The sequence below is a fragment of the Hemitrygon akajei genome, chromosome 1 (genome assembly GCF_048418815.1).
Source record: "Hemitrygon akajei chromosome 1, sHemAka1.3, whole genome shotgun sequence".
Taxonomy (NCBI): Eukaryota; Metazoa; Chordata; class Chondrichthyes; order Myliobatiformes; family Dasyatidae; genus Hemitrygon; species Hemitrygon akajei.
Window position 1 is genome coordinate 92,905,489 of NC_133124.1, and position 18,703 is coordinate 92,924,191.

The 18,703-nt window shown below is 39.8% G+C and overlaps 1 protein-coding gene across 4 annotated transcripts in view; it reads right to left on the reverse strand.

The window, feature by feature from the left end:
- tsnare1 (T-SNARE Domain Containing 1) overlaps positions 1 to 18,703 on the reverse strand; it is a 1,022,909-nt gene that overhangs the window by 252,636 nt on the left and 751,570 nt on the right. Inside the window, exons 12-13 of one of the 4 annotated variants that reach the window (XM_073048081.1) lie at positions 13,571 to 13,631; positions 8,321 to 8,489 (exon numbers count right to left, since the gene is read on the reverse strand). The exons of 2 other annotated variants lie outside the window; for them this stretch is intronic. In XM_073048081.1, coding sequence (XP_072904182.1) covers positions 8,443 to 8,489; positions 13,571 to 13,631 — 108 coding nt within the window. In that variant the 3' untranslated portion in view covers positions 8,321 to 8,442. Of the gene's footprint in view, positions 1 to 8,320; positions 8,490 to 13,570; positions 13,632 to 18,703 lie in introns of those variants that run through there. One more of the 4 variants, XM_073048074.1, reaches the window with a different exon arrangement.

Sequence of the window (18,703 nt, forward strand, 5' to 3'; positions counted from 1 at the left end):
CCTGAGAAGAGAACATGACCTGGGTAGTGGGGAACCCTGATAATGGATGCTGCTTTCCTGAGACAGCATTCCATGTAGATGTGTTCAATGGTGGGGAGGGTTTTACCTGGGATGGACTGGGCCTTATTCACTACTCTTTGTAGGATTTTCCATTCAAAGGCATTGGTGTTTCCACACAAAGCTGTGATGGAACCAGTGTCTCCATCACACATCTAAAGAAGCTTGTCAAAGATTTAGACGTCATACTGAATCTTTGCAAACTTCTAAGGAAGTAGAGGCACTGCCATGCTTTCTTCACAATTGAACTTACTTGCTGGGACTAGGACAGGTCCTCCTAAATGATAACACTGAGGAATTCAATGTTGCTGACCATCTCCACCTTTGATCTTCCATTGAGGACAGGCTTCTAGATTCCTCCTCCTGAAGTCAATAATCAACTTGTAATGAGAACACATAGGACCAATGAGGCAGTTTGTTGAACATACACAATGCCTTCTAAGTAGTGATCTGCATTGTGAAAACTGCTTTGATAATGGTAAAGAACAAAATTCATTCCAAATTTGTGAAGCTCGATAATTAACTAGAACACAGAGCTTCCAGATAAGAATACACAAAGGAACAAACATCACTTGTGATGTTAACCTTTCTGTTATTCTATTGTCATTGAGATGAATGCTCATTTTGTTTTCTTAACAGCAGTTTATTCAAAATAATGAATTCCTGTGTTTCCAAGCTTTTAAGTAGAAATATTGCCCTTAGGATTCCAAAGACTAATGTGGTCTTAAGCCACCAAAAATCAAGTCAGAGGCCATTACTATATACTTGAGATAACGTAAGGAACAATTTAGTTCAGATGCGATAGAAGAAAATATCTAGTGACTGTGATAACTAAGCCCCTGAGCTAAACAGAGCAAGACAGGGAGCAAGTCGTATGACTTTTGTGAATAGAAAAGTCAAATTGTCACTTTGTTTTACGATAGTGACAAAAGCTACTTAGGTTTTTGAAAGAAATGTTGAGAAATTCCATTGGTCTGTAATTTTTTTGATTTGTTAATATGCCTTAATAATATTGTCTTCAGATGAAGTGAGATCAAATATCAATGTGGAATTTCACTGCAGGAAAATAAGTAATTTCATCAGACATACATACATTGTCCTATCAATCATGAATTACAATGCATAAAAGATAGAATGATACAGCACAGGAACAGGCCCTTTGGCCCACAATGTCTGTGCAAAATGCAGAGCCAAGTTAATCTAAATCTTTTCGGTCTGTACGCCCCACATACCTACACCTCATGCATACTCTTGTGTCCATCTAACAGGCTGTTAAAGGTATCTGTTGTATCTGATTCCATCACCACCTCTGGCAGCCCTGTTGGGACCTACTGTTCTCTGTGCAAAAAAAAATTGCCCAGCGCATCTCCTTTAAACTTTTCAACCTCTAGACTTAATCCTATGCCCTCTAGTATTTGACATTTCTACCCTGGGGAAAAGATTCTGACTCTGGGTAAAGAGCTATTCCTATCTATGGCTCTTGTAAGTTTTAAACTTCCATCCCTTTTCCCTTTAACCCTTGCCTCCCCAGAGAAAATACGAAGGCAAAACTTCTATTTGTGTACCTCAGATGCTGAGCTCTAAGTTATTCTTTTACTTTGCCTTACACAAAACATCTGAAAATCAAAAGTCCTTTATCAACCAGTTCTTCCACACCCTCCCCCCCATCCCACAATTCAGATCAATGACAAATCCCTGGAAATTGTAATAATTTTTCATCTCTTGGGTCCCATTTTTCAGGGAAGCCAATAGTAGAATTCAGCACTGCATCCAGAGCACTGGTACATCCTTGATGGAAAGGTTTTTTTGAACAGAGACTTCAAATCTAATATCCAAGGGCATGGTTCATTGAATTGTAATGAACCTCACTTTCCTCTTTGTTTCCTGGTTAACATAAAACAAACTCTAGTAGACCTCTCAAACCTCCTGAATACTGCTTCTGAATATTATCTGAAATTTTTATCAAGGTGAGTTTCTCCATCATCCACTCATGGGGAAATATCCTTTAACACTGCAGCTCCAATTATTCTCAGCCAGTTCCAATAGCAAGTCTGTATTGTCCACAACATTGACCAAAGAGTTCCAGCACTCACATTCTAATTTGAGCTCCACCATGGCAACAGATCTGCTGGAGGATGGAGAAGACACTTAAGGGATTGTCTCAAAAGCTCTCTTTGAAATACAAAACAAACTCATTGATTGATGGGAATGCTTGGTTTGCCTCCTTGGAGCTGGTGTTTTCAGGATGGTAATAAGCACATAGAAGCTGTGTACACACAAAGGGAGGAACACACAAATCGCAAGACTGACCTGTCAAACGTCTCTTGTAAGTCTGCAAATTCTTTTTTCATTTCAAAGATAAACTTTATTCATAATAAAAAGATATATACAGATGAAGAAATCAGACAAAACTGTTATATTTTCGGTCAATGCATTCAGTAGTGTTAACGTATTTTTGGAACTATAGCATCATTGTCACTTGGGCTCCCCTGGGGTAATATACAATTTCAGTGGTTGAGGGGCTTCCCCATTTGACTCAGAGCCTCCGTGTGTGGTTCTGAGGTCCTTCCTGACAGAGCCTTTCCGTTGGCTGTGCTGAACTGTAGTGTGCCTTCTAACACACACTCCCGCAACTTGGAATGTGCCAGTTGACAGCACTCCCTTACTTTCTTTGCTGGAACACCTGCTGATCCCGAAAAGGACATATCAGCCTCGTCACCGACAGAACTAGAGTGGAAGCAAATCAGCTCCAACCCTTTCGGTTTGCCTAACAACATTTAGAGAAGTATTTAAGAAATTCCTCAGTAGAGCAATTTTGAAATTCTCAGATTTTATTGGAATTGTCTGAGCTGCAACTAGTTATATTCTGTCCTCCTGTGAAGTGGGATCAAATTGCAGTACACTGTTAATTCAGATCTGCAGGCTGCTTCATTATATATTTTAAATAGTAGGACTGGGAGAAAGCATCAGTTATTCAATCACTTACAAAACTGTATAAGTTTAAAATATATAATAATTAGAGTAATTTCATGAAGTGAGTTACAGTAAGTGACATGAAGAATCGATCCAAGTCTTGTTACCATATAACCATATAACAATTACAGCACAGCAACAGGCCATCTCGGCCCTTCTAGTCCATGCCGAACACTTACTCTCACCTAGTCCCACTGACCCGGACTCAGCCAATAACCCTCCATTCCTTTCCTGTACATATACCTATCCAATTTTACTTTAAATGACAATACCGAACCTGCTGCTACCACTTCTACTGGAAGCTTGTTCCACACAGCTACCACTCTCTCAGTAAAGAAATTCCCCCTCGCGTTACCCTTAAACTTTTGCCCCCTAACTCTCAACTCATGTCCTCTTGTTTGAATCTCCCCTACTCTCAATGGAAAAAGCCTATCCATGTCAACTCTATCTATCCCCCTCATAATTTTAAATACCTCTATCAAGTCCCCCCTCAACCTTCTACGCTCCAAAGAATAAAGACCTAACTTGTTCAATCTTTCCCTGTAACTTAGGTGCTGAAACCCAGGTAACATTCTAGTAAATCTTCTCTGTATTCTCTCTATTTTGTTGACATCTTTCCTCTAATTTGGTGACCAGAACTGTACACAATACTCCAAATTCGGCCTTACCAATGCCTTGTACAATTTTAACATTACATCACAATTCCTATACTCAATGCTCTGATTTATAAAGGCCAGCATACCAAAAGCTTTCTTCACCGCCCTATCCACATGAGATTCCAGCTTCAAGGAACTATGCACCATTATTCCTAGATCACTCTGTTCTACTGCATTCTTCAATGCCCTACCATTTACCATGTATGCCCTATTTGGATTATTCCTACCAAAATGTAGCACCTCACACTTATCAGCATTAAACTCCATCTGCCATTGTTCAGCCCACTCTTCTAATTGGCCTAAATCTCTCTGCAAGCTTTGAAAACCTACTTCATTATCCACTACGCCACCTATCTTAGTATCATCTGCATATTTACTAATCCAATTTACCACCCCATCATCCAGATCATTAATATATATGGCAAACAACATTGGACCCAGTACAGATCCCCGAGGCACACCACTAGTCACAGACCTCCAACCTGACAAACAGTTATCCACCACTACTCTCTGGCATCTCCCATCCAGTCACTGTTGAATCCATTTTACTACTTCAATATTAATACCTAACGATTGAACCTTCCAAACTAACCTTCTGTGCGGAACCTTGACAAAGGCCTTACTGAAGTCCATATAGACAACATCCACAGCTTTACCCTCATCAACTTTCCTCGTAACCTCTTCAAAAAATTCAATAAGATTTGTCAAACATGAACTTCCACGCACAAATCCATGTTGACTGTTCCTAATCAGACCCGGTCTATCCAGATAATTATATATACCATCTCTAAGAATACATCACATAAATTTACCCACCACTGACGTCAAACTGACAGGCCTATAATTGCTAGGTTGATTCTTAGAACCCTTTTTAAACAATGGAATCACATGAACAATACGCCAATCCTCCAGCACCATCCCCGTTTCTAATGACATTTGAAATATTTCTGTCAGAGCCCCTGCTATTTCTACAGTAACCTCCCTCAAGGTCCTAGGGAATATCCTGCCAGGACCCGGAGATTTATCCACTTTTATATTCCTTAAAAACGCCAGTACTTCCTCCTCTTTAATCATGATAGTTTCCATAACTTCCCTACTCGTTTCCCTTACCTTACACAATTCAATATCCTTCTCCTTAGTGAATACCGAAGAAAAGAAATTGTTCAAAATTTCCCCCATCTCTTTCGGCTCCACACATAGCTGTCCACTCTGATTCTCTAAGGGACCAATTTTATCCCTCACTATCCTTTTGCTATTAATATAACTGTAGAAACCCTTCGGATTTATTTTCACCTTACTTGCCAAGGCAACCTCGTATCTTCTTTTAGCTTTTCTAATTTCTTTCTTAAGATTCTTCTTACATTCTTTATATTCCTCGAACACCTCATTTACTCCATGCTGCCTATATTTATTGTTGATATCTCTCTTTTTTGTAACCAAGTTTCTAATATCCCTTGAAAACCATGGCTCTCTCAAACTTTTAACCTTTCCTTTCAACCTAACAGGAACATGAAGATTCTGTACCCTCAAAATTTCACCTTTAAATGACCGCCATTTCTCTATTACATCTGTTATGAACCCCATAACTGGGTCACTTACCAGCAAAGATAGAGAGGTCCGCTGAAGTCTGATGGTACCATTTTTAAACGTTTTTATTTATAAAGGGGCACAAAAGTAAAGTTAATACAAACATTCAGATAATATACGTCGTCAATACTCAATCTAAAGCACGGGTATAGTAATAATCAACAATTCGAAGTAGCTCTATCATTTGTCTAGGGGTAAAACGATTGTCCGATGGAAATATAAAAAGTCTCGCCAGTTCATGAAGGCTTTTAGCCGTTTGAGGGACCGCTGGGTGTTCACGGGTGGGAGAGAGAAAATAAACTTGCCAGCCTGTTGGACTCAAATCGTGTTCGGGACCGTGAGTTTCCCGTTGTCAGTTCGGAATCCTTTTCGGGGTTATTAGCCACTCGATTCCCTAGCTAGGGGAACCAAATCATACGTGGCTCCCGAGCAGCGTTCCCGTTCGTACGGGAACGATCAGCGATGGTGTCTCCATCTGGTGCGTCGCTGGAGTACCGCCTCCTGCAGTCTCCGTTTTATCATGGCTGGCAGATTTGTAAATGTCAATCAAGGTAGGGTGATACCATCCCCACCCCACATTGCCCGAGGGTGTCCATGTCCCTGATAGCTGGCACGTACTATAGAGTTGCAATTCACACAGGTGCCTCTAAGAACAATGGTCAAATCCGTTGCATTGTCTCTCATTTCCTGGGTCCAAGACCCGAATTAATAGCGATCTTGCGATTCTCCGGAAGGAGGGGGCTGGTCCCGCACCCTTCGGCCCCTCAGAGCTGTGGTACATTCATAACACATCCTTCCCATAAAACAAACTGTCCCAATCCACGCCTTCTAAATCCTTTTGTATCTCCTCAAAGCTAACCTTTCTCCAATCAAAAATCTCAACCCTGGGTACAGTTCTATCCTTCCCCATAATTATATTGAAACTAATGGCATTGTGATCACTGGACCCGAAGTGCTCCCCAACACATACCTCCGTCACCTGACCTATTTCATTCCCTAACAGAAGATCCAACACTGCCCTTTCTCTAGTTGATTCCTCTATGTACTGCTGCAAAAAACTATCCTGCACACATTTTACAAATTCCAAACCATCCATCCCTTTTACAGTATGGGCTTCCCGGTCTATGTGTGGAAAATTAAAATCTCCCACAATCACTTTTAATTTTTTTGTTCTATTGTTGCTGCCTACAGTCAATCCTATAATTTGTACAGATTTCTCATGATCATTACCAATAAACATCATAAAGAACAGGAGTTCAGTAGATTAACTTCAGTAGCTGGCTTCATTCAAGAACTCACCAGATTCAATTCATTGGAAATAGCAACAGTAATATTACCAGTAAAGGCAGGGCTTATCTGTTTATTTTAATTGGGGGCAGTTGACTCTGGCCTCATACATAAAGATACACAACACCTTACATGCTCTTGTAACCTAATAAATGTTACTCCTTTCATTTATTTTCAAGCTGAGGAAACAAGAGTGAATTTCTGATGGTATCTCAAGTCTTCATCCAAGAGACAGATTCAGTACTTTCTTCACTGTGGAAATGAATTCCCTCCATTTTCTCTCCCTTTTAACAGCTATTACCAGACACTTATAGCAGTTGAATTGCAATACTGATATCCAGTTAACTATGAGAATACATCAGCTGCTTGGTGACAATTCATCTCTCAATGTTTTACCTCAAACAATCCAATTTTTCACCCTATTCCTTAGCCGAGAAGAAATATGGGAAGACCAGAGTTTCTTCCCTCATTCTGTGCCCAGGTGGCTTGAGCCAAAGCCTCTCTGAGTAATGCTTTAGGAAAAACCCTCTAAAACGCAGAAAACCCCGAACTCCATCTAAATTCTAAACCTCTCAATGTGGTGAACTGGCTGAATGACTCCCAAGCAATAAGTGGTCTGAGCGGCTTGTTTCTCAAAGAGTTAATTAGCACACGATGTGCTGCATTAATGACTGTGAACAGAGACTTATTAAACATTATATAGCCATTGAACAATGAGGTTAGGAGATGTTGTGTGTAACACCTGCATGGTGGGAGAATAGATTCATTATGTCTTATTCCTGAATCACAAGGCAAGAGTTCTTTTTTGTTCAATGAATAATGGTTTCTCCAAACCTGCAATTTCTGTCAAAGCTAGGAATGCAACCATTGACATCATTAGCTTGACTGAACCAGGGAAAACCTGGGCATGAGTAAGATAAATTCCACCTTGTACTGTCAGTGACCATTTCCTAATCAACTCAAATTATTTTTTGTCTTAGTCTAACATATGCAAAATTATTGTTATGTGTATAAACCATGCATAATTGGGTTAAAATTCTCAGCAGCTATTCAAATTTTAATGCAATGCAGAATTAAACTCATTGTCCTGCTTGTTGACCTGGCTTCTCCTGTTCAACTATTTATCCCTTAAAAGATACACTGTCCAAGGCATTTGCTTCATAATGAAATTTCTCCCAGTCTTTCTTCTCATCCTCTGTTGTCATTCGAAATTGATGACACCCTCAAAGTTCAAAAATTCAAAGTAAGTTTATTAACAGAGTACATGTCACCATATACAACTCCGAGATTAATTTTGTTGCTGGCATACTCAATAAATGCATAGAATAGTAACCATAACAGAATCAATGAAAGACTGCACCAACTTGGGCATTCAACCAGTGTGCAAAATACAACAAACTTTGCAAATACGAAAAGAAATAATAACAAGGAATAAATATACAAGAAGTAACAAGAACATAAAATGAAGAGTCCCTGAAAGTGAGTCGCATAGGTTGTGGGAACATTACAGTTATGGGCATGTAAAGCTCAGTGAAGTTATCCTCTTGGTTCAAGAGCCTGATAGTTGAGGGGTCCTTCACTCCTTGATATTAACACCTCAAGCAGAGGAAATAGCATATTCAGTTCATTAAAACTTTAATTTTTAAAAGCTTTAAAAGATTTCTAAAATGAGAGAAAATCTCCTCTCATTTATCATTACACTGTAGAAATTAATTCCAGTACTTCAAGCATCCTTGCACCAGTGCCTTATTTCCTGCTTAATTCTGGTGAAATATGCTGATTGCTCTTGGGTATCAACAATGTTCTTTCTTTATTCCAGTTCCAAATAGTGTTCAACGGGCTGACTAATTGCACAGAAATATTTATCACTACTATTTTAGTTTCACATTCTGTGCTCCAATTTATACTGTATGGCTGATAAATGAACACCTACAAAGAGAAAAAAAAGGTTCTAATTTGTAATGAGCTCTCAGGAGGGTCCTGCCCGAATTTTAATCTATTTTTGCTTCTAAAGTTGATTGACTTTCCCTGTTTGCATGCCTGTTGCATTTGCTTAATCACACAAGGATTTGATTTACTCGCTGGAAATAAAGGAAAGAAATAAGCCTAAAGTTTCTAATTTATTTCCAATAGTAGCTCAAAGGACATTAACATTCTTAATGAAGTTGTCAAATGAAAACCTGAAGCTGCCTCTTATATAATGGATTAAAAACTATCTCTCTGATCCCACTACCATAGCAGATATGGTGAAGTTGCAAGGCTGGAGAAGTGAAAATCATGTTAATCTCAATAGCATAGACTCTACAATCTAAGGTGTTGCTCTTTCACTCTGAGGGTGGCCTCATCTTGGCAGAAGAGAAGGCCATGGACCAACATGTCAGAATGGGAATGGGAATCAAAATTAAAATGTTTGGCAAGCAGGAAGTCCCAATTTTGATGGATGGAGCAGAAATGCTCAATGAAGCCATCTCCCAATTTACAATGGGTCACCAATGTAGAGGAGGCCACACTGGGAGTGCCAGACAGATTTGTAGATGAAGTATTGCCTCACCTGGGGGGGGGGGGCACTGTTTGGGGCCCTGAATGGAGGTAAAGAAGGAATTGAATGGGCAGCTTTAAACACTTTGGCTGTTTAAAGGGATACGTGCTGGGGGAAAGATTAGTGGGCAGGGATGAATGTACAAGGCAATCAGAGGGGGCAGGATCCCTGTGGAATGCAAAGCGGGGGGGGGGGGAAGTTAAGTAAGGTAAAGACATGTTTGGTGGTAGGATCCCTTTGGAGATGGCAGAAGTTGTGCAGGATGTTGTGTTAGATGTGGAGGCTCACAGGGTGGTAGGTAAGGACGAGGGACTCTATCACTGTTAAGACAACAGGAAGATGGGGTCAGCGGAGATGTTCAAGAAATGGGTGAGAAGTGGGTGAGGGCAGCACCGATAGCAGCAAAACTTCTTTCCTGCTGTATTTAAATGTTTTTGTACTCCTGACTGTTTGATTCAGCCGTATTTCAGCTTACAGTGACTTATGAATGAGGGCACCCATTTTGAACATCAACATTTGCTAATCATCATTTAAAAATACACCGTTTTAATATTTTGTGCATCAAAGAGATGATCTCACATCTTTCCCATCATAATGCATCTGCCATGTACTTGTTCACTCACTTATTTGTCCCCATCCCGTTGAAGATTCTTTATATCTTCACTACTGGCAGACTCACCTAGATTTCTTACATCAGCAAAATAGGAATGTGAACTGCTGGGATGAAGCACTGAACCCAGCAATGATCAAAAGGATGCCGTGGTCCACGTTGGAAGGCACTCAAGTGTCAACAATCTGCAGTGGGAGTCTCTGGGGATCATGCATAGCATTGGAAGGCACATTCAGAACTGGGCCATGAAAGTAATAGACATTTTCATGACTATTGAAGTGGGACTCCCTTAATAACTAGGGGCATTTACAGTCCTCATGTCAGCTGGAAGGGGTGGGAGATCTGGGAGTCTTTTTGTCACTTGGCAGTCCTTTGCCACAGTACTCCACCTTCAGTCCTTGGTAGTAGAGTTGTCATATTTCTACACAGTGCATTCTCAATTTCACTCCACTGGCTACTAGTTTCAAATCTTCCCCTCCCTTTGTGCCAAGAGTATTCCTGATATTTGAAAGTGCAGAGTGGGTGACTGCTTGGTGGAGGACTTGTGTTTAATCCACTAGGGTGACTCAGAAATTTCATCATCTGTCACTTTTATTCTTTATTCCACTCCAATTCATCTGCCTGCAGCCTTGTGGACTGTTATGAGATTTAACATAAGGGGAGAAACAGCACCTTATCTTCTGTCTGGGCAGCATTTACCATTTCAGGTAATGCTCTTTCTCTGGAGTAAGTCAACCATCTGTAACATTAGCTTGGCTTTTTTCTCTCTACTGACAGTGCTTTACTTGCTAGGCATTTCCCACAATACATTGCACTCTTTCGTATGTTTCTTCCTTTATGTTCCTTCTCACTAACATCCCCCCTTAGCTTAGATGTTTACATTGATATCTTATCACAACTACAATCCTGTCTCACCCTGCCAGAGATATTCACTTGATTCTATCCATTTCTTCCTACCCTCTCTACATCACTTTCTGCAACTGCTCCTCTCTGACGAAGAGTCTTCAATCTGAAAAGATAACTCTGCTTTACTTTCCTGATATCCTGAGTGCTTGAAATTAATTGATATTTGTGTGATCATAGCTCAGCACATCACAGAAACCAGCCTGCTGTCCATGGATTCGTCCTCTCAGTAAAGCATCCACCATAATCAAAAAGCCCTTCCACACCATACATTCTCTCTTCTTTCCTCCCAGCAAGCCTGAAAGCATGCAACACAAGACCTGACAACAGCTTCTACCCTGCTGTTATAAGACTATTAACTAGTTCACTAATATGACAAATTGAACTCACAGCCTCACAATCTACCTCATTATGATCTTGCACCTTGTTGTTTATCTGCACTGCACTTTCTCTGTAGCTGTAACACCTCATTCTGCATTGTTATTGCTTTACCTTGTTCTACTTCAATGCACTGTATAATGATCTGATCAATATGGACAGTATGCAAGAAAAGCTTTACACTGTAACATGGTACATGTGACAAAAATAAACCATATTCCAATTATTTCATCATTAGTCTTTTGATTTTTAATTATTTGTTTTCCCAGTTCTGATAAAGAGTCCTCAACGTGAGGTGTTATGTCTGCTTCTTTTTCCACAGATGTTGTCTGACCAGCATTTTCTATTTTTACTCCAGATACTTGGCATCTGTTCCTTTTGCTTTGCAAAGCAACTGACTGCATAAAAGGCATCGTATAAATGGAAGATTTTGATGGAATTATGACTCACAGAGGGAGGATCAAAGCTGGTACACCTGAGATGGATTCAGACAATGTTGCTGAGGTAAATGGCAGTACCATAAATCACTCAGCCAAACAATTTTAAATTTACATGCTAATAAAGTAATATATTTCAAAAGTTCAAAACTTTCTCTTGTCTAATCAAGACAATATTACTCACCTTTTTCAGATCTACAAGCTGTTTGTTATTTCCTGTCAGTTTATAACTCATATACTCCCTACATTTGAACTATTTTTATTAAATTTGATTAAAATTTGCCAAGTAATGGGAAAATGCAATGTTCTCCCAAATTTGGAGCTTAGGAGGACAATGGCGACTCCTTTGCTTCCATCTTTGGAAACAGCTCTATTTCCATCTTTAATATCTTTATTTTTCCCTTTCAGGGATCTTTTGAAGACCCTGACCTGAAGTTACACGCTGACTTCAGTTCTTTGCTGGAATGGGACCTGCTCTTGGGTTCTCACAACTGGCTGCTATTTGATATGCCAAGGATGTGGTCGAGAAGACTAACACGTCTTTAGGGTTCCGGGATTTCATGGCTCTGGAGGTGGGCGGACTTGTTACCAGTGCCTCTGCAGGGAATCGGTGTGTCGTGGGAGATGGAAGATCAAAAGCAGTGAGCTGGCTGCTGGCCGTGTGCCCAGAGACTCGAGTTCTTTGGGCACAGAGCTTGGAAAAAATGATGCAACAAACTTATAACATTGTAAATCAGCGAGTTGTTTGTTATGTCTCCCCTCTCGCTATGAAACGGGGACACCTCTTTTTCCCTTATCAAGAGAGAGAGAAAGCCTGTGGTTTGTTGAATTACTGGGTGAACAAGTAGTTTTTGGAGTACTGCAATTCTGTGTCTTTATTGATGCTTTGCTGTGCTCTTGAGTGCTCGGTGGGGGGTGCCGATGCTTTTTTTTGCTGGTGGGGGGAGGGGGATCATTGTTTTACTGCTGCTTATGCGTGGGAGGGGGGTTTGGGGTTCTAACATTTAACTGTCATTCATTCTTTGGGGCACTCCTCTGTTTTCGTGAATGGTTGCGAAGCAAAAGACTTTCAGGATGTATATTGTATACATTTCTCTGACATTAGGTGTACCTTTGCAATACAGAACATAGATCAGTACAGAAGGAGGACAGGACCTGCAGACTACCATGTCTATGGCAACCATGATGCTAATCTAAATCAACCCCATCTGCCTGCACATCCCTACACTCTAATTTCTGCACATTCATGTATCTGTCAAAATGTCTCTTCAATGTGGCTGTCATATCTGCTTCTACTCCAAGTCCAGGCACCTACCGCCCTCGATGTAAAAGACCTGCCTCACACCTCTCCCTTAAATTTTCCCCCTCTTACCTTATTTCTAGAATTTCTAGAAGCTTTCTAGAATTTAACATTTCTGCCTTGGGAGAAGACTCTGACTATCTACCCTATCAATGGCTCCTTTAATTTTATATATTTCTATCACTTTATCCCCTCAGCCTCCACTGCTCGAAGTTAATCTGTCTGGATTAAGCTCCATCTTCCATTTCTCTGTCCAAATTTCCACTGGATTTATCTCATATTCTATCATTTGATGTTGTTCCTCAATATCAACAACTCCAACTCTAATGCCATTTGCAAACTGACGAAACAGACTACCTGTATTTTTATCCAACTCATTTACATATATATATACTGTATCATAGACAACAGGACAACAGCACTGATCTTTGCAGAACACGACTGTCCACAGACCTCCAGGCAGATAAGACATCTTTCTACTGCTACCTTCTATGACCAAATTAATGTTGTATCTAACGTATCATCTCCCTGTGGATTCTGTGTGACTTAATCTTTTATTATGAAAGACCTTGTCAAATGCTACAGTTGAAGTCAGAAGTTTACATACACTTAGGTTGAAGTCATTAAAACTCATTGTTTAACCACTCCACAGATTTCATTTTATAGTTTTGGCAAGTCATTGAGGACATCTGCTTTGTGCATGACATGAGTAATTTTTCGAACAATTGTTTACAGACAGATTATTTCACTTTTAATTGACTATATCACAATTCCAGTGGGTCAGAAGTTTACAAACAAAATCAAAAGAAATCAGCCAAGACCTCAGAAAAAAAAATTGTGTACCTCCACAAGTCTGGTCCATCTTTGGGAGCAATTTCCAAACACCTGAAGGTACCACGTTCATCTGTACAAACAATAGTACGCAAGTATAAACACCATGGACCACGCAGCCATCATACTGCTCAGGAAGGAGATGTTGGCGTGTTGGGGAGGAAGCATTAAGAAGAGGGACACCTCACGTCTTAATAAGCTGGTAAGGAAGGCGGGCTCTGTCGTGGGCAAAGTACTGGAGAGTTTAACATCGGTAGCTGAGCGAAGGGCGCTGAGTAGGCTACGGTCAATTATGGATAACTCTGAACATCCTCTACATAGCACCATCCAGAGACAGAGAAGCAGTTTCAGCGACAGGTTACTATCGATGCAATGCTCCTCAGACAGGATGAAGAGGTCAATACTCCCCAATGCCATTAGGCTTTACAATTCTACCGCCAGGACTTAAGAACTTTTTAAAAGCTATTATTAATGCTTTTTGAGATAGTGATTTAGATGCATATCATATTTTTTACTGAGTTAAGTATTGTATGTAATTAGTTTTGCTACAACAAGTGTATGGGACATTGGAAAAAAGTTGAATTTCCCCATGGGGATGAATAAAGTATCTATCTATCTATCTATCTATCTATCTATCATTCTGTCTCCTAGAGATGAATGTACTTTGGCGCGAAAAGTGCAGATCAATCCCAGAACAACAGCAAAGGGCCTTGTGAAGATGCTGGAGGAAACAGGTAGACAAGTACCTATATCCACAGTAAAATGAGTCCTATATCGACATAACCTGAAAGGCTGCTCAGCAAGGAAGAAGCCACTGCTCCAAAACCGCCATAAAAAAGCCAGACTACAGTTTGCAAGTGCACATGGGGACAAAGATCTTACTTTTTGGAGAAATGTCCTCTGGTCTGATGAAACAAAAATTGAACGGTTTGGACATAATGATCATGGTTATGTTTGGAGGAAAAAGGGTGAGACTTGCAAACTGAAGAACACCATCCCAACCATGATGCATGGGGGTGGCAGCATCATGTTGTGGGGGTGCTTTGCTGCAGGAGGGACTGGTGCACTTCACAAAATAGATGGCATCATGAGGAAGGAAAAGTATGTGGATATATTGAAGCAACATCTCAAGACATCAGCCAGGAAGTTAAAGCTCGGTCGCAAATGTGTCTTCCAAATGGACAATGACCCCAAGCACACCTCCAAAGTTGTGGCAAAATTGCTTAAGGACAACAAAGTCATGGTATTGGAGTGGCCATCACAAAGCCCTGACCTCAATTTGATAGAAAATTTGTGGGCAGAACTGAAAAAGGGTGTGCAAGCAAGGAGGCCTACAAACCTGACTCAGTTACACCAGTTCTGTCTGAAGGAATGGAACAAAATTCCAGCAACTTATTGTGAGAAGCTTGTGGAAGGCAGGCCAAAATGTTTGCCCATGTTAAACAACTTAAAGGCAATGCTACCGTATATTACAAAGTGTATGTAAACTTCTAACCCACTGGGAATGTGATGAAAGAAATAAAAGCTGATGTAAATCATTCTCTCTACTATTATTCTGACATTACACATTCTTAAAATAAAGCAGTGATCCTAACTGACCTAAGACAGGGAATGTTTTCTAGGATTAAATGTCATGAATTCTGAGAAACTGAGTTTAAATGTGTTTGGCTAAGGAGTATGTAAACTTCTGACTTCAACTGTATATTAAAATTCATGTAGATAATAATATTGAGTAAGGTCAATGTGAATTTATGAAACAAATTTATCAAAGGGAATTCTTTAAGAATATATCTAATACTATAGATGATGGGAAATGATATGTGTATTTGTATTTTCAGATAGTCTCAATAAAGTCCTATACAGGAAATTGCAGAAAAAGATACGAGCACATAAAATAGGACTAATATCATAGAGAGAATTAAATGCTGGTAGAAGATAGTAAACAAAGAATAAACTGGTTGATAGGCTATCACTCATAAAAATATGAAGAGTTTCAAGGGAGGCAATTATGAAAGCAAATGGTTTGTTGACTTTCAATGAGATAAAAAAGATTTGTGAGCAAATAGTGGGATAGATATCTTTTTAAAATTATATAGGAACTTAGTGAGATGACACCAGTAATATTGTACACTATTTTGTTCTCCTTATCAAATGAAGGACATACCAGTAGAAGAAGGATTGCAGCAAATGTCTCTGGAATGATAGTGAGCTATAAAAGGAGAGATTGAGAAGTGTTGTGTCTCTAGTCTTTAAAGTTTAAGAGAATGAAAGCTGACCTAATTGAAATGATTACAGCATTATACAGCCTGGAAAAGGGCTCTTCAGTCCTTTGAGACTGCAACACATTTCAAACACCCATTTAATACTATACTAATCATATTTTATTTTCCTTACATTCCCAATGATTCTCCCCTGATGCTTCCTAGATACTACATAATAGTGGCCAATTAACCTACCAACTCAAGTCTGAATGTGTGAAGAAACCTATACAGCATATATGTCAAACTCAAGGCCCGCGGGCCAAATCCGGCCCGCGGTGGAATTATCTTTGGCCCGCGAGGTAATATCTAATTACTATTAAAGCTGGCCCCAGTAATCGAAGCGCCTATGGAGTATGATATGGCTAATGCTGAGTTTATTCAGGTACCAGGTTTTCAGGGTTTTTTAGTGTTTATTCGGCAGTCTTCTTCATAAGAAATGGAATTTGTAAAGTGAAACACTTTGTAGTTATAGCAGAGACTGAGACACATGAGAGCAGGCTGAAAAAACGGAGGCAACGAAAGCTGCGTTCGCACGCGTCCGACTGATCTGGCCTGCATGAAGCTGCATTTTGCTCAATCCGGCCCGTGACCTAAAATGAGTTTGACACCCCTGCGGTCATGGAGAATGGTTAGATTCTATTAAAATAGAACTAGAGGATAGGATTAATCACCATCACTAGAGATGCAATTCAGCTGTGTTACTGTGCTGCCCCAAAGCATACAAGATAATTAGCGGGCTCAACAGGGTAGATAAAATTATAACATCAGGTTTAGAATTTAGGAGTAAAATTAGGGGTAAGCCACCTAAGACTGAAATGAGGAGGTATCTTCACTCCGGGGGTAATTAATCTTTAGAATTCTCTAGCCAAGATGCTATGGAAGCTCACTCATTAATTGCATTCAAAACTGAGAGTTAAAACATAGATTTCTGGATGTTAGTCAAATTAAGAACCATTCGGACAGAATAAGAAAATGGTGCAGAGGTAAACGAACAAGCGTAATTTTACTGAGTGATCTACTTCTGCTCCTCTTTCCTGTGTTCTTAAGAACAGTTTACAGATGGACATCTGCCCACTCATCAGAAGAGCTCTTTCAAGAATGGCAGATGTCAGAGAACAGCAATGTGCCATTCTCAATTTTTTTACTATGTGTGAACCAGGCTGAAATCCACAAATTGGCAATAAAAACATCATGATACATCCATTAAACAAGTGTCCTTCCACAGTACACTGAAAGGTAACCATCAGGTTTTGGCAATGAAGCTTGCTAATTAATCACTACAAGCAACAAGTCCTGACGAAGGGTCTCGGCCTGAAACGTCGACAGTGCTTCTCATTATAGATGCTGCTTGACCTGCTGTGTTCCACCAGCATTTTGTGTGTGTTGTTTGAATTTCCAGCATCTGCAGATTTCCTCGTGTTTGACAAGTGACGTTTGTTTTCTTTGCTCACAATGCAGTATTCGTTGTATGTGACATATAACAGGTTTTGCCCAATTTAAAAGGAAGGTGACAAGATCTGTAACAGGTTAATCATGATGATAAAAATCTCAGCTTTAAAATTCCCTTCACCGATGACTTCTGAGAAACATTATAACTTTCCCCATCTTTGTCAGTTTTCCGAGCTGGGACTTAAATGTCACCCAATAGACCACACAGCTCCCATCTTTAAGCTTTTCTCATCACTCAGACACAACCTTTTTTGTGTTCTTTTTTAAATAAAGGTCAAACTCCCACAGCCAGTGATCTTGCAAATATCTTATTTGGCTTAAAAAATGATGCACTTTGTGCTATAACTTCTTCTTTAATCACTGTGTGTGGAAATCAAGGCATGTCACACTGCTTCCCCCACATAGTTGCTCTTTCTTATGAGCTCAACAAACTGCTCTCTGCAGTTTGTAGAATGTAAAAAAGTTTAAAACCCAGGAATCAAACAGTAATTTGTAATAACTCAGCAATGGCATAAGGTTTTGTCTGGTCATAAGCACACCAACAATCAAACAAAAAAAGCACCTGTAAAATATCAGAAGTTACTGTATGTGAGAAGAACAAAAATAGGAATAGGGTAGATGGTATAACGCAATGCATCTACCCTATCATCTAATTTCTTGGTTGATACAGTACCCTAATTCCATGCCCTTGAGTGATTCTTAAGTGTCCATTAATCTCATACCTTGAATATACCAAATAACCCTTTGCAGTGGAAAAAATGTCAGAGTTTCAGACCTCTGATTAAAATAAAAATTCTCCTTGTCCCTTTTCTAAATAACTGGCCTCTTATCCAGTGAGTACTTATGCTGACAGTGTAGCTAAAATTACAGTCAATTCATTATACCCTTTTCAGCCTTGCTGACACAGTCCACCATAGAATGAAGCCTTTCAACACATTTTTTTTCGTGTGTAGGTGGTATCTAAGGCGGTCTGCATTTTCAGGTTGTTACTTTTTCCAATCTATTCCCATCATTTGCTTGAAATATGACTCATGCTGCAGCCTATTTCCATGGTGATTAGAGAGCCTCCATTACCTCACCTAACTTTGTCATGTGAACAGAAGCACAGGGTGTTGGCAAGATGTTCTCCATGCCCGCCATCCTCAAGTGTAGAATCTCCAGCAGAGGACGCAAATTAAAAGCCTGGTTATTTTTCCCACTGCTGAACCCAGAGAATCTAAAAGCTTTTGCATTGTCCCAACTGCTGTGCAAGACTCATAATCTGCATCCTTTGATCTGTGTCAGTCAGGAACAAAGCATAAAATGCACTTGACAACTGTCATGCTGAGCCAAGTGTCTAAGTTTGTTTTCAACAGAGTGTTCTTCTGAGGGGAAAAAGGCAAATCATCTCCTCTGAAAATTATTTCCAATTAATTTCCTATCTTTCCTTCTTTGA